Source organism: Ranitomeya variabilis, chromosome 6, assembly GCF_051348905.1.
Source record: "Ranitomeya variabilis isolate aRanVar5 chromosome 6, aRanVar5.hap1, whole genome shotgun sequence".
Classification (NCBI taxonomy): Eukaryota; Metazoa; Chordata; class Amphibia; order Anura; family Dendrobatidae; genus Ranitomeya; species Ranitomeya variabilis.
In genome coordinates, this window is record NC_135237.1 from 578,016,781 (window position 1) to 578,033,517 (window position 16,737).

General features: G+C 50.1%; 1 protein-coding gene across 4 annotated transcripts in view; it reads right to left on the reverse strand.

Moving 5' to 3' along the window:
- NRBP2 (nuclear receptor binding protein 2) overlaps positions 1 to 16,737 on the reverse strand; it is a 142,805-nt gene that overhangs the window by 14,637 nt on the left and 111,431 nt on the right. For all 4 annotated transcript variants that reach the window (XM_077271503.1, XM_077271504.1, XM_077271505.1 and 1 more), the window contains 2 exons: positions 12,147 to 12,239; positions 7,903 to 8,035 (listed from right to left, as the gene is read on the reverse strand). In XM_077271503.1, coding sequence (XP_077127618.1) covers positions 7,903 to 8,035; positions 12,147 to 12,239 — 226 coding nt within the window. The remainder of the gene's footprint in view (positions 1 to 7,902; positions 8,036 to 12,146; positions 12,240 to 16,737) is intronic.

The window sequence follows — 16,737 nt, forward strand, 5'->3', positions numbered from 1 at the left end:
CTGCACTCGCAGCACATAACCCCGCACACACCAAGAGCTGCACTCACAGCACATAACCCCGCACACACCAAGAGCTGCACTCACAGCACATAACCCCGCACACACCAAGAGCTGCACTCGCAGCACATAACCCCGCACACACCAAGAGCTGCACTCGCAGCACATAACCCCGCACACACCAAGAGCTGCACTCGCAGCGCACAACCCCGCACACACCAAGAGCTGCACTCGCAGCACATAACCCCGCACCCACCCAGAGCTGCACTCACAGCACATAACCCCGCACACACCAAGAGCTGCACTCACAGCACATAACCCCGCACACACCAAGAGCTGCACTCGCAGCACATAACCCCGCACACACCAAGAGCTGCACTCGCAGCACATAACCCCGCACACACCAAGAGCTGCACTCGCAGCGCACAACCCCGCACACACCAAGAGCTGCACTCGCAGCACATAACCCCGCACCCACCCAGAGCTGCACTCACAGCACATAACCCCGCACACACCAAGAGCTGCACTCACAGCACATAACCCCGCACGCACCCAGAGCTGCACTCACAGCACATAACCCCGCACACACCAAGAGCTGCACTCGCAGCGCACAACCCCGCACACACCAAGAGCTGCACTCGCAGCACATAACCCCGCACACACCAAGAGCTGCACTCACAGCACATAACCCCGCACACACCAAGAGCTGCACTCACAGCACATAACCCCACACACACCAAGAGCTGCACTCGCAGCACATAACCCCGCACACACCAAGAGCTGCACTCGCAGCGCACAACCCCGCACACACCAAGAGCTGCACTCACAGCACATAACCCCGCACACACCAAGAGCTGCACTCGCAGCACATAACCCCGCACACACCAAGAGCTGCACTCGCAGCGCACAACCCCGCACACACCAAGAGCTGCACTCGCAGCGCACAACCCCGCACACACCAAGAGCTGCACTCGCAGCGCACAACCCCGCTCACACCAAGAGCTGCACTCGCAGCGCACAACCCCGCACACACCAAGAGCTGCACTCACAGCACATAACCCCGCACACACCAAGAGCTGCACTCGCAGCGCACAACCCCGCACACACCAAGAGCTGCACTCGCAGCACATAACCCCGCACACACCAAGAGCTGCACTCACAGCACATAACCCCGCACACACCAAGAGCTGCACTCACAGCACATAACCCCGCACACACCAAGAGCTGCACTCGCAGCACATAACCCCGCACACACCAAGAGCTGCACTCACAGCACATAACCCCGCACACACCAAGAGCTGCACTCGCAGCACATAACCCCGCACACACCAAGAGCTGCACTCGCAGCGCACAACCCCGCACACACCAAGAGCTGCACTCGCAGCACATAACCCCGCACCCACCCAGAGCTGCACTCACAGCACATAACCCCGCACACACCAAGAGCTGCACTCACAGCACATAACCCCGCACGCACCCAGAGCTGCACTCACAGCACATAACCCCGCACACACCAAGAGCTGCACTCGCAGCGCACAACCCCGCACACACCAAGAGCTGCACTCACAGCACATAACCCCGCACACACCAAGAGCTGCACTCGCAGCACATAACCCCGCACACACCAAGAGCTGCACTCGCAGCGCACAACCCCGCACACACCAAGAGCTGCACTCGCAGCGCACAACCCCGCACACACCAAGAGCTGCACTCGCAGCGCACAACCCCGCTCACACCAAGAGCTGCACTCGCAGCGCACAACCCCGCACACACCAAGAGCTGCACTCACAGCACATAACCCCGCACACACCAAGAGCTGCACTCGCAGCGCACAACCCCGCACACACCAAGAGCTGCACTCGCAGCACATAACCCCGCACACACCAAGAGCTGCACTCACAGCACATAACCCCGCACACACCAAGAGCTGCACTCACAGCACATAACCCCGCACACACCAAGAGCTGCACTCGCAGCACATAACCCCGCACACACCAAGAGCTGCACTCACAGCACATAACCCCGCACACACCAAGAGCTGCACTCGCAGCACATAACCCCGCACACACCAAGAGCTGCACTCGCAGCGCACAACCCCGCACACACCAAGAGCTGCACTCGCAGCACATAACCCCGCACCCACCCAGAGCTGCACTCACAGCACATAACCCCACACACACCAAGAGCTGCACTCACAGCACATAACCCCGCACGCACCCAGAGCTGCACTCACAGCACATAACCCCGCACACACCAAGAGCTGCACTCGCAGCGCACAACCCCGCACACACCAAGAGCTGCACTCACAGCACATAACCCCGCACACACCCAGAGCTGCACTCGCAGCACATAACCCCGCACACACCTAGAGCTTCACTCACAGCGCATAACCCCGCACACACCCAGAGCTGCACTCGCAGCGCACAACCCCACACACACCAAGTGCTGCACTCACAGCACATAACCCCGCACACACCCAGAGCTGCACTCGCAGCACATAACCCCGCACACACCCAGAGCTGCACTCGCAGCACATAACCCCGCACACACCCAGAGCTGCACTCGCAGCACATAACCCCGCACCCACCCAGAGCTGCAGTCTCTATTCTGCCTACGGCCGGGGTCTCTCGCCTCAATGCCCGGCACAGCCGCTGGCACTCGGGATCGCAGTGTGCAGCTTCATGTATTTCTTTTTTAAACCACATGTTTTTTATTGAATTTTATAAAGATTAGCAAGAAGCAGCCAAACACTGGAGAAACACAGCTCTGCACCCCCAACCTTAAGAAACATCACTCGTGCGTTATTTATACATCTTGGCTCCGCAAAACCAGTATAATTGGATGAACAAATATTTGAATGCAGTAATTAGGGCTGTCCCACACGTCCAGATAATTCCGGTACCGGAATAAATCGGTACCGGAGTTATCCGTGTGCGTGTGCCTGGGAACTCACGTAGGCCATACGTGCGGCACACGTGTGCCGCCCGTATGGCGAGTGGGTACCACATGGAGCGTGTGGTACCCACGCGTCTGGTCCCCTGCATCTGGTGCTGAAGCCGCGATTCATATGTTCCCTGTAGCAGCGTTTGCGGCAGAGAAAATATGAATAATAGTGTTTAAAATAAAGATCTATGTGTCCCCCGCCCCCCCACCCCCTGTGCGCCCCCCGCTGTTCTGAAAATACTTACCCGCCTCCCTCGCTGCTTCCTGGTCTGGCCGCGGCTTCTCCTGCATGCGGTCACGTGGGGCCGATCATTTACAGTCATGAATATGTGGCTCCACCTCCCATAGGGGCGGAGCCGACTATTCATGATTGTAAATGAGCGGCCCCACGTGACCGCATACAGTAGAAGGCACGGGGCAGAGAGGAAGGAGTGACAGCCAACGTGGGAGCGGGTAAGTATTTTCTGAACAGCGGGGGGGGCGCACAGGGGGTGGGGGGGCGGCGGACACATAGGTCTTTATTTTAAACACTATTATTCATATTTTCTCTGCAGCAAACGCTGCTGCAGGGAAGATATGAATCGCGGCTTCAGCACCATGTGGGGGGACAGCGCTTACTGTAGCGCTGTCTCCTGCACGCACACGGACCCCAGACGGAGAATGTCCGTGTGAGGTCCGTGTTTTACACGGACCCATTGACTCTATTGGGTCCGTGTAATACGTGCGCTCCCACGAACACTGACATGACTCCGTGTTTGCCATACGGAGACACGGTCCGCAAAAAATCAATGACATCTGCACAGATTTTAATGTGTCTACGTGTGTCAGTGTCTCCGGTACGTGAGGAAACTGTCACCTCACGTACCGGAGCCACTGACGTGTGAAACCGGCCTTACACAGAGCTGCTGAAAACACTAATAACATTTCTGTTAATTTTCACAGAAGAGTAATTGGAGGCATCGTATAAACACAGCTCAGAGCAAGCCGAGGCGAAATCTCCTCCATTCCCTAGATGTCGCAGCGGAGCCATCCATCCATAGTCCCCATATCTTGTCACATTTGGGGACAGCATCTCTTTTATGGTTAGATGTCTTTTTCCCAAATTTACTACCCAGTTAACTTTATCAATAAATCCTGATATCATAGGCTCCTGATCAGCTATCCATTTTTGGGCTATCCATGTTCTTGCCATATATCACATAAGTGCTGCCGAAATTTTGCCGTAGTCATCGATAGACAGATCTTCAACATATCCCAACATCCATACTAATGGCGTAAGCTCTACGTCATCTGAATACTCCGTTAACCGTTGCTACAACACTGCTCCTAAAGGACACCAAGCTAGGCCAGTTCCACATCATATGAAGCATGTCTGCCATGTTAGTGTTACATCTAGGACAGCGGGGACGTGACCGAAATCCTAATAAGGACTGAGGTGTCCTGTAGACCTGGAGTCTCACATATACATATGGCGTTCTCTTAGACAGCTGTGGAACGCTCTCCAGTGTATCTGACCAGTGACTTTCCTCTTTCACGCTCCCATGGCTCTTTTGATCACATCGGCTGGTTTATCAATATAATGTCTAACGTTATAATGAGACGAGTCCACGAGAACTGGGTAGATGTTCTCTGTATTATTGAGCTTCGAGGTCCCTCTCCTTCCAAACCCATTCTGTCCGCCCGATATATTCAGAGGAAGGTAACCCATATTGGAGAATTCCTTACTCACATCTCCTATCACCTGATGAAGTCTGTGTAAGCCCGTGGCGCTCCAGGAGCCAACTCCCACCAGTCGGTATAGACTCGGAAGCCATGCAGTGTTCCATAAAGAGGTAAATTCTACCTTCTATTCCTTGTCATTTTTTCACCGTCCCCCAAAGTTTAGGACATAACAGCATAGTCGGTATTTTGCCTCCCAGTGTCCCAGACGTATGCGCCTCCAGTACTCATAGAGGAATAATGCTGCAGCAACGTGCGCTGAGCTTCGCCTCGCCCTGAGCTTCGCCTCGCCCTGAGCTTCGCCTCGCCCTGAGCTTCGCCTCGCCCAGGGTCGTCCCATCCCCGAATATGATGGAGCCGAGATGCCACATGATATCCCCATGGCTTAGGAACCACAAGCCCTCCCAGGGTTTTGTTTCTTTGCACTGTTTCCAGTCTAATTCTCGGAGTCGGTTTGCCCCATATTCATTTTCTAAACTCCTGATTGACTCTAAAGAAAAACCTCTGATTTATCCATACGGGGGAGTTGTGCAGAAGATACAGCAATTGTGGCATCCAGATCATTCTGACCAGGTTAGCGCGGCCCACAACCGACACCGCTAACTTAGACCAAGCGCCCAATTTACCTCTGAATTTAATTAAGACTGGATCAAGATTCAACCTCTCATAATCCTTTATTTTTGCCGACATATTGATGCCTAAATGTTTAAGCTCCGACACCACTTGTAAACCCGAGCTAGTGTAGGGGGAAGCATCCACAGCTGTATTATCCAAGGGGAGTAGAACCGATTTGCTCCAGTTTATCTTCAGACCAGAGGATTTTCCAAATGTTTCTATGGTTTGCATTGCTATAGGAAGGGACCGAGAAGTGTTAGTGAGAAATAATGAAGTGTCATCGGTGTATAACGCGACCTTCTCTTCACTATTCCCTCTACGAAACCCAACTAGTCCTGGATGCTCCCTGATAACACTGGTCAACAGCATTTTTGGTGCCAAAGATATTTCATCGAATTTAGGGTATTTTTGGGGTGCTGATTCTGAATATGTCATCAGTTTTGCCAGATTGGCTCAAGTTTTTGAGATTTTTGGTATCTTATTTATAGCACTTGTTGGTAAATGCGACGCATCATCTCATTAATTTCTTTGGATTAGTACTTGAACTGAGCAGTTCTCAATATAGTTTTGTGTTAATTAGTGTTCTAAAAGTTTGTTCATAGCTTGATTTTTGCACTAACTTTATGTTGTTGTCTGTTTTCCAGTGAAAAGCATGAACTCATCAAGAAGAAGTTGTCTTAACGATCCAGACTCATTCTGTTACATTTGTGGTGAATACACACTGCCAAAACATAGAAGAAACATAACAGACTTCGTAAAAAAAGTGTATTTTGCCTATTTTGGGGTTATGCTTGGGGACCAAGACAAGTTTTGGGCACCACACATAGTGTGCAAAGCATGTATCGAATTATTACAAAAATGGAGCAAAGGACAAAGAAAAAGCTTCAAATTTGGTGTTCCAATGGTGTGGAGAGAGCCAAAAAATCATCATGATGACTGTTATTTATGGTAAACACAGGTACAGGCACATCTTCACAATGAGGGACAGGCCTTCTTGCAGATTCCATGTTACTCCCATTTTCGTTTCTTATGCTTATTGAATCCTTGCACTTGCACTGCACAGAAATAACAGTCATCATGATGATTTTTTGGCTCTCTCCACACCATTGGAACACCAAATTTGAAGCTTTTTCTTTGTCCTTTGCTCCATTTTCGTAATAATTCGATACATGCTTTGCACACTATGTGTGGTGCCCAAAACTTGTCTTGGTCCCCAAGCATAACCCCAAAATAGGCAAAATACACTTTTTTTACGAAGTCTGTTATGTTTCTTCTATGTTTTGGCAGTGTGTATTCACCACAAATGTAACAGAATGAGTCTGGATCGTTAAGACAACTTCTTCTTGATGAGTTCATGCTTTTCACTGGAAAACAGACAACAACATAAAGTTAGTGCAAAAATCAAGCTATGAACAAACTTTTAGAACACTAATTAACACAAAACTATATTGAGAACTGCTCAGTTCAAGTACTAATCCAAAGAAATTAATGAGATGATGCGTCGCATTTACCAACAAGTGCTATAAATAAGATACCAAAAATCTCAAAAACTTGAGCCAATCTGGCAAAACTGATGACATATTCAGAATCAGCACCCCAAAAATACCCTAAATTCATTAAAATATTTTGGACACCAGAAAAAAATTTTTTTTTTGTTGACCTGTGTAATCGATGCCAGGGGTCAATGGCCAGTGCAAAGAGCAGGGGGACAACGGGCACCCTGCCTCGTACCTCTACTCAGTCCAAAAGCCGGGGAGAGGTGTCCATTTACCCGAATTCTAGCCATCGGCTTACCAAACAGCAATTTAACCCATGAAATAAAACTAGGTCCTATACCAAACTTTTCCAACACCGCCCACTAATATCCCCACTCAACAGAATCGAACATCCAGAGAACAAACAGCTCCATCCCCATCACCTGAAGATTAAGAAACAATCTCCGGATATTAACCGCTGTGGAACTAGCAGGCATGGAGCCAGACTGGTCAGAATGGAAGGCTGTACAAATTACTGTATAGACACCAGAACCTTCGCAATAATTCTGCCATCAGTTGGCAATAAAGATATGGGCCTGTATGAGTCAGGGATTAACGGGTCTTTATTTGGCTTAGGTACGACCACTATCACTGCCTCTTCACCGCCTCCTCGAAGGTAGCCAGCAAGTGGGGAAGTAGAATATTTCCAAACTTCTTATATATTTCCATGGGAAACCCGTCTAGTCCTGACGATTTGTTAATAGCCATCGCGGCTACGGCCATTTGTAACTCCTTGATCTTTACCACTAAATGTCGGTAGCTTGATTTCCCCAAGGTAGGATAAGATCTGTTCTCTATTAAATTGCAGTTTGGATGTATATAGATCTTTATAAAATTCCTGCAGAGTGTTCGAGATCTGGTCAGTCTGGTTCACTACCACTCCTTCCCTGTTCTTCAAAGCACCAATAAAAGAACTGCCCATCTGAGCCCTTGCTACCACGGCTAGTGGCATTGCACTCACAAGTGTGACCCCGGCCTAAGAGAGAAGATACTAACTGTATTGTGTGTGCAGCTCTGGGTGTGACTGGAGTAATGTGCCATACGAGCAGCTGACAAATATGACAGTACGGAGCCTATGAACAGTGACCCTCACAGGGTGAGCTGAGGAAGCAGTGGGCGGACAGCAGCTTCAGGGAGTGAACCTCAAACAGCACCCGATGAAAGAGCAGGTTATGTGCGGACGGGCGACACTCCGGGGACACGGACAGACACTGCAGGATGAATTCCTAGAAAACAAGAAGGTACAGATAGATACGCTGCGTCCACGGAGACAGCGGCCAGAAAGTCACTACTCTCCACGTTATTACACAAATGACTTGGGTCTTCTCTGCAGCATGAGATGACTCATCGTCAGTGTGAGAGGGATCATCGTAAGCATGAGAGGGATCATCATCAGCGTTCAATGGGTCGGTCATAGTCAGCGTTCAATGGGTCATCGTCAGCGTGAGATGGCTCACCGTCAGCGTTCAATGGGTCATCGTCAGCGTGAGATGGGTCATCGTCAGCGTGAGATGGGTCATCGTCAGCGTGAGATGGGTCATCGTCAGCGTGAGATGGGTCATCGTCAGCGTGAGATGGGTCATCGTCAGCGTGAGATGGGTCATAGTCAGCGTGAGATGGGTCATAGTCACCGTGAGATGGGTTATAGTCAGCGTGAGATGGGTCATCGTCAGTGTGAGATGGGTCATAGTCAGCGTGAGATGGGTCATAGTCACCGTGAGATGGGTTATAGTCAGCGTGAGATGGGTCATCGTCAGCGTGAGATGGGTCATAGTCAGCGTGAGATGGGTCATAGTCACCGTGAGATGGGTTATAGTCAGCGTGAGATGGGTCATCGTCAGCGTGAGATGGGTCATCGTCAGCGTGAGATGGGTCATAGTCAGCGTGAGATGGGTCATAGTCACCGTGAGATGGGTTATAGTCAGCGTGAGATGGGTCATCGTCAGTGTGAGATGGGTCATAGTCAGCGTGAGATGGCTCATTGTCACCGTGAGATGGGTTATAGTCAGCGTGAGATGGGTCATCGTCAGCGTGAGATGGGTCACAGTCAGCGTGAGATGGCTCATCGTCAGTGTGAGAGGGATCATCGTAAGCGTGAGAGGGATCATCGTCAGCGTTCAATGGGTCGGTCATAGTCAGCGTTCAATGGGTCATCGTCAGCGTGAGATGGCTCACCGTCAGCGTGAGATGGGTCATAGTCAGCGTGAGATGGGTCATAGTCACCGTGAGATGGGTTATAGTCAGCGTGAGATGTGTCATCGTCAGTGTGAGATGGGTCATAGTCACCGTGAGATGGGTCATCGTCAGCGTGATATGGGTCATCGTCAGCGTGAGATGGGTCATCGTCAGCGTGAGATGGGTCATAGTCAGTGTTCAGTGGGTCATCGTCAGCGTGAGATGGGTCATCGTCAGCGTGATATGTGTCATCGTCAGCGTGAGATGGGTCATAGTCAGCGTTCAGTGGCTCAATGTCAGCGTGAGATGGCTCATTGTCAGCGTGAGATAGCTCGTCAGATGGGTCACAGTCAGCGTGAGATGGGTCACAGTCAGCGTGAGATGGGTCACAGTCAGCGTGAGATGGGTCATAGTCAGTGTGAGATGGGTCATCGTCAGATGGGTCACAGTCAGCGTGAGATGGGTCATAGCGTGAGATGAGTCATCATCAGATGGGTCATAATCGGCGTTAGATGGGTCATAGTTAGAGTGAGAGGGATCATCGTCAGCGTGAGATGGGTCATTGTCAGCGTGAGATGGCTCACCGACAACGTGAGATGGATCAGTCAGCGTGAGATGGGTCAGTCAGCGTGAGATGGGTCAGTCAGCGTGAGATTGGTCACAGTCAGCGAGAGATGGGTCACAGTCAGCGTGAGATGGGTCAGTCAGCGTGAGATGGGTCAGTCAGCGTGACATGGGTCACAGTCAGCGTGAGATGGGTCACAGTCAGCGTGAGATGGGTCATACTCAGCGTGAGATGGGTCATAGTCAGCGTGAGATGGATCACAGTCAGCGTGAGATGGGTCACAGTCAGCGTGAGATGGGTCAGTCAGCGTGAGATGGGTCATTGTCAGAGTGAGATGGATCAGTCAGCATGAGATGGGTCACAGTCAGCTTTCGATGGGTCACAGTCAGCGTGAGATGGGTCATTGTCAGAGTTCGATGGGTCAGAGTGAGATGGGTCACAGTAAGCGTGAGATGGATCACTGTCAGCATGAGATGGGTCATTGTCAGCGTGAGATGGGTCACAGTCAGCGTGAGATGGATCATCGTCAGCGTGAGATGGGTCATAGTCAGCGTGAGATGGATCACAGTCAGCGTTCGATGGGTCACAGTCAGCGTTCGATGGGTCACAGTCAGCGTGAGACGGGTCATTGTCAGAGTTCGATGGGTCATAGAGTGAGATGGGTCACAGTAAGCGTGAGATGGATCACTGTCAGCGTGAGCTGTTATTACTAAGGACAGAGCGGTGGTTCTTTTTGTAACTTGGTCGGTCAGAAATTCTTTATACTTTGCCGAGGTCATTTTCACACCATCAGGGACCCTAAGGGGATTACCAGCTCCCCCCAATTCAGCCTAGAACATGTCTCTTCCACCTCTTTGCGGATGTCGCAGCCTTGTTGGATCATGGTGGCCATCTACCAACCATCCCCTATTCCATCTATCTGGACCATCCACGGTTGCATGGCCTCATCAGTAATCATGACTGGTCTACAATGAGCCTTCATGCATGTCTGAGCCACTGCAGCCATATCTGCTTGAGAGAGCAGTTTAGGGGTAGCCGAATAGTAGGTTCATGCACAACAGCAGCCTCTGGAGGATACAACACCTCGATGTGCGTGGATTCCAGAGGCTCCAGGAGCTTTCGGTACCTGTTTGCTGTTTTGTAAAGGGATTTTAGCTGCTGCTCTCTTTATCGGATGAATATGTCTGGCAGAATCTTCTTCATTATGCTTTTATTTGCACAAACATTCCTCATTATGCTGTTATCTGCAAGAACCTTCCTCATTCTGCCTTTATCTGTAAAAACCCATCTGTGCTCTTTATCGGCCACAATGATCGCTCTTATGTTTTTTGTGAAACATCTGATGCCCCCCAGTGTATAACCTCCAGCCCCACAGTGTATAACCTCTGGCCCTTTGCCCCCCATGAATAACCTGCAGCCCCTCAGTGTATAACCTCAGGTCTCTCGCCCCCCAGTGTGTAACCTCAACACCCCCTCACGTCGGTGTCGCCTCCCCCCATACCATCTGCCTTTACCATCATGTGACAGAGCGGCTGATGGGGCAGAGCTCCTTGATACCAGCGCGGTCCTGTAATAGGAGGTAGGAGGTATCAAGTCCATCCATGACATTTCCTCCTCCTGAGTCTTCCTCCATCACCTGTGAGTGATATTATAGAAAAGTGGAAGGAATCGCAGCAACTCCATAACGTTACAGAGCGGGGAGCCGAGTGCTGAGAAGCCTATATGTCATCACCGCTCTCATGACCCCATAACTGCGGAATCCAGACCTCTTCAAGTAACATCAGCTTAAACACTGCGCCCTTACCGGGAGCCTTATGGCCGCCAGCTACCTGCAGCTATTTATCACCAAGCACAATGACGAGTGTCGGATGGAGTAGTGTAAAGCCGCCACCACTGGACTCTGGAGGAGACGTGTTCTGTGCAGTGACTGATCGCACTTCTCTATCTGAGTCTGATGGAGGAGTCTTGGTTTGGTGATTCCAGGAGAACATTACTCCCTGACTGCATTGTGCCCCTGTACAGATGATGGAGGGGGATAGTGCTATGGGCTGTTATCGGGGGGCGGCCTCAGCCCCTCAGCTCCAGTGATGGGAAATCTTAATCTTCAGCCCAAGACACTGGGGACAATTGTAGTTTCAGCTTTATGCCCAGAGCACAAGGTCTATAGACATGGGGGGACATGAGTCGCTGCACAGAGCCCAGTCCCCAACCCCATCCAATGCCAAGGAGACTGTGAGCCCATAATCTTCTGAATGAACAGATAAAAATCCCCCCAGATTCCTCGAAAATCTTGTAGGAATTCCAGAAGAGCGGAACTGTTATATCTGCAGAGAAGCGACTCCATAGAAGTCCCCGGAGGTGGATGTGGTGAGCACATACTTTCCTCCATATTAATGTCTATGGATGTAGATGACAGAGAAGCCGCCAGAGGAGGATGTGGGGGGCACATAATTCATATTATATACACTGTATGGAGAGAACTAAGACCCCCAACCCACATGCATCCAAACGACGATACAAAGTAAACCAAACATCCACCAGACACTTGCAATGGGGACACCATATCCTGTCTACCCCCCATTCATGGAACCTCTCACCTTCATGTTGGAGTCCTCCAGGGAACTGATTGCCTTACTGATATTTTCCTCAGTGACTCTCTCCCCATTGGACTGAATCTCCAAAACAGCCATCTGCAGAGAGATTGTTGTCATCGTGATGTCAGAAATCATCAGAGAGGTATATACTATATACATCACTACAGGACAGGACTAGAAGTGTCCGCTCCTCCTCACCGTCCTCCTGGGTATATACTATATACATCACTACAGGACAGGACTAGAAGTGTTCGCTCCTCCTCACCGTCCTCCTGGGTATATACTGTATACATCACTACAGGACAGGACTAGAAGTGTCCGCTCCTCCTCACCATCCTCCTGGGTATATACTATATACATCACTACAGGACAGGACTAGAAGTGTCCGCTCTTCCTCACCGTCCTCCTGGGTATATACTATATACATCACTACAGGACAGGACTAGAAGTGTCCGCTCCTCCTCACCATCCTCCTGGGTATATACTATATACATCACTACAGGACAGGACTAGACGTGTCCGCTCCTCCTCACCGTCCTCCTGGGTATATACTATATACATCACTACAGGACAGGACTAGAAGTGTCCGCTCCTCCTCACCATCCTCCTGGGTATATACTATACACATCACTACAGGACAGGACTAGAAGTGTCCGCTCCTCCTCACCGTCCTCCTGGGTATATACTATATACATCACTACAGGACAGGACTAGAAGTGTCCGCTCCTCCTCACCGTCCTCCTGGGTATATACTATATACATCACTACAGGACAGGACTAGAAGTGTCCGCTCCTCACCATCCTCCTGGGTATATACTATATACATCACTACAGGACAGGACTAGAAGTGACCGCTCCTCCTCACCGTCCTCCTGGGTATATACTATATACATCACTACAGGACAGGACTAGAAGTGTCCGCTCCTCCTCACCGTCCTCCTGGGTATATACTATATACATCACTACAGGACAGGACTAGAAGTGTCCGCTCCTCCTCACCGTCCTCCTGGGTATATACTATATACATCACTACAGGACAGGACTAGAAGTGTCCGCTCCTCCTCACCATCCTCCTGGGTATATACTATATACATCACTACAGGACTAGAAGTGTCCGCTCCTCCTCACCATCCTCCTGGGTATATACTATATACATCACTACAGGACAGGACTAGAAGTGTCCGCTCCTCCTCACCGTCCTCCTGGGTATACACTATATACATCACTACAGGACAGGACTAGAAGTGTCCGCTCCTCCTCGCCATCCTCCTAGGTATATACTATATACATCACTACAGGACAGGACTAGAAGTGTCCGCTCCTCCTCACCGTCCTCCTGGGTATATACTATATACATCACCACAGGACAGGACTAGAAGTGTCCGCTCCTCCTCACCGTCCTCCTGGGTATATACTACATACATCACTACAGGACAGGACTAGAAGTGTCCGCTCCTCCTCACCGTCCTCCTGGGTATATACTATACACATCACTACAGGACAGGACTAGAAGTGTCCGCTCCTCCTCACCATCCTCCAGGGGTATATACTATATACATCACTACAGGACAGGACTAGAAGTGTCCGCCACTCCTCACCGTCCTCCTGGGTATATACTGTATACATCACTACAGGACAGGACTAGAAGTGTCCGCTCCTCCTCACCGTCCTCCTGGGTATATACTATATACATCACTACAGGACAGGACTAGAAGTGTCCGCTCCTCACCATCCTCCTGGGTATATACTATATACATCGCTACAGGACAGGACTAGAAGTGTCCGCTCCTCCTCACCGTCCTCCTGGGTATATACTATATACATCACTACAGGACAGGACTAGAAGTGTCCGCTCCTCCTCACCGTCCTCCTGGGTATATACTATATACATCACTACAGGACAGGACTAGAAGTGTCCGCTCCTCCTCACCATCCTCCTGGGTATATACTATATACATCACTACAGGACAGGACTAGAAGTGTCCGCTCCTCCTCACCGTCCTCCTGGGTATATACTATATACATCACTACAGGACAGGACTAGAAGTGTCCGCTCCTCCTCACCGTCCTCCTGGGTATATACTATATACATCACTACAGGACAGGACTAGAAGTGTCCGCTCCTCCTCACCGTCCTCCTGGGTATATACTATATACATCACTACAGGACAGGACTAGAAGTGTCCGCTCCTCCTCACCGTCCTCCTGGGTATATACTATATACATCACTACAGGACAGGACTAGAAGTGTCCGCTCCTCCTCACCGTCCTCCTGGGTATATACTATATACATCACTACAGGACAGGACTAGAAGTGTCCGCTCCTCCTCACTATCCTCCTGGGTATATACTATATACATCACTACAGGACAGGACTAGAAGTGTCCTCTCCTCACCGTCCTCCTGGGTATATACTATATACATCACTACAGGACAGGACTAGAAGTGTCCGCTCCTCCTCACCGTCCTCCTGGGTATATACTAAATACATCACTACAGGACAGGACTAGAAGTGTCCGCTCCTCCTCACCGTCCTCCTGGGTATATACTATATACATCACTACAGGACAGGACTAGAAGTGTCCGCTCCACCTCACCATCCCCCTGGGTATATACTATATACATCACTACAGGACAGGACTAGAAGTGTCCGCTCCTCCTCACCGTCCTCCTGGGTATATACACTATATACATCACTACAGGACAGGACTAGAAGTGTCCTCTCCTCCTCACCATCCTCCTGGGTATATACTATATACATCACTACAGGACAGGACTAGAAGTGTCCGCTCCTCCTCACCGTCCTCCTGGGTATATACTATATACATCACTACAGGACATGACTAGAAGTGTCCGCTCCTCCTCACCATCCTCCTGGGTATATACTATATACATCACTACAGAACTAGAAGTGTCCGCTCCTCCTCACCATCCTCCTGGGTATATACTATATACATCACTACAGGACAGGACTAGAAGTGTCCGCTCCTCCTCGCCATCCTCCTGGGTATATACTATATACATCACTACAGGACAGGACTAGAAGTGTCCGCTCCTCCTCACCATCCTCCTGGGTATATACTATATACATCACTACAGGACAGGACTAGAAGTGTCCGCTCCTCCTCACCGTCCTCCTGGGTATATACTATATACATCACTACAGGACAGGACTAGAAGTGTCCGCTCCTCCTCACCGTCCTCCTGGGTATATACTATATACATCACTACAGGACAGGACTAGAAGTGTCCGCTCCTCCTCAGCGTCCTCCTGGGTATATACTATATACATCACTACAGGAGCGGACTAGAAGTGTCCGCTCCTCCTCACCATCCTCCTGGGTATATACTATATACATCACTACAGGACAGGACTAGAAGTGTCCGCTCCTCCTCACTATCCTCCTGGGTATATACTATATACATCACTACAGGACAGGACTAGAAGTGTCCGCTCCTCCTCACCGTCCTCCTGGGTATATACTATATACATCACTACAGGACAGGACTAGAAGTGTCCGCTCCTCCTTACCATCCTCCTGGGTATATACTATATACATCACTACAGGACAGGACTAGAAGTGTCCGCTCCACCTCACCGTCCTCCTGGGTATATACTATATACATCACTACAGGACAGGACTAGAAGTGTCCGCTCCACCTCACCGTCCTCCTGGGTATATACTATATACATCACTACAGGACAGGACTAGAAGTGTCCGCTCCTCCTCACCGTCCTCCTGGTTATATACTATATACATCACTACAGGACAGGACTAGAAGTGTCCGCTCCTCCTCACCGTCCTCCTGGGTATATACTATATACATCACTACAGGACAGGACTAGAAGTGTCCGCTCCTCCTCACCGTCCTCCTGGGTATATACTATATACATCATTACAGGACAGGACTAGAAGTGTCCGCTCCTCCTCACCGTCCTTCTGGGTATATACTATATACATCACTACAGGACAGGACTAGAAGTGTCCGCTCCTCCTCGCCATCCTCCTGGGTATATACTATATACATCACTACAGGACAGGACTAGAAGTGTCCGCTCCTCCTCACCGTCCTCCTGGGTATATACTATATACATCACTACAGGACAGGACTAGAAGTGTCCGCTCCTCCTCACCGTCCTCCTGGGTATATACTATATACATCACCACAGGACAGGACTAGAAGTGTCCGCTCCTCCTCACCGTCCTCCTGGGTATATACTATATACATCACTGCAGGACAGGACTAGAAGTGTCCGCTCCTCCTCACCGTCCTCCTGGGTATATACTATATACATCACTACAGGACAGGACTAGAAGTGTCCGCTCCTCCTCACCATCCTCCTGGGTATATACTATATACATCACTACAGGACAGGACTAGAAGTGTCCGCTCCTCCTCACCATCCTCCTGGGTATATACTATATACATCACTACAGGACAGGACTAGAAGTGTCCGCTCCTCCTCACCGTCCTCCTGGGTATATACTATATACATCACTACAGGACAGGACTAGAAGTGTCCGCTCCTCCTCACCGTCCTCCTGGTTATATACTATATACATCACTACAGGACAGGACTAGAAGTGTCCGC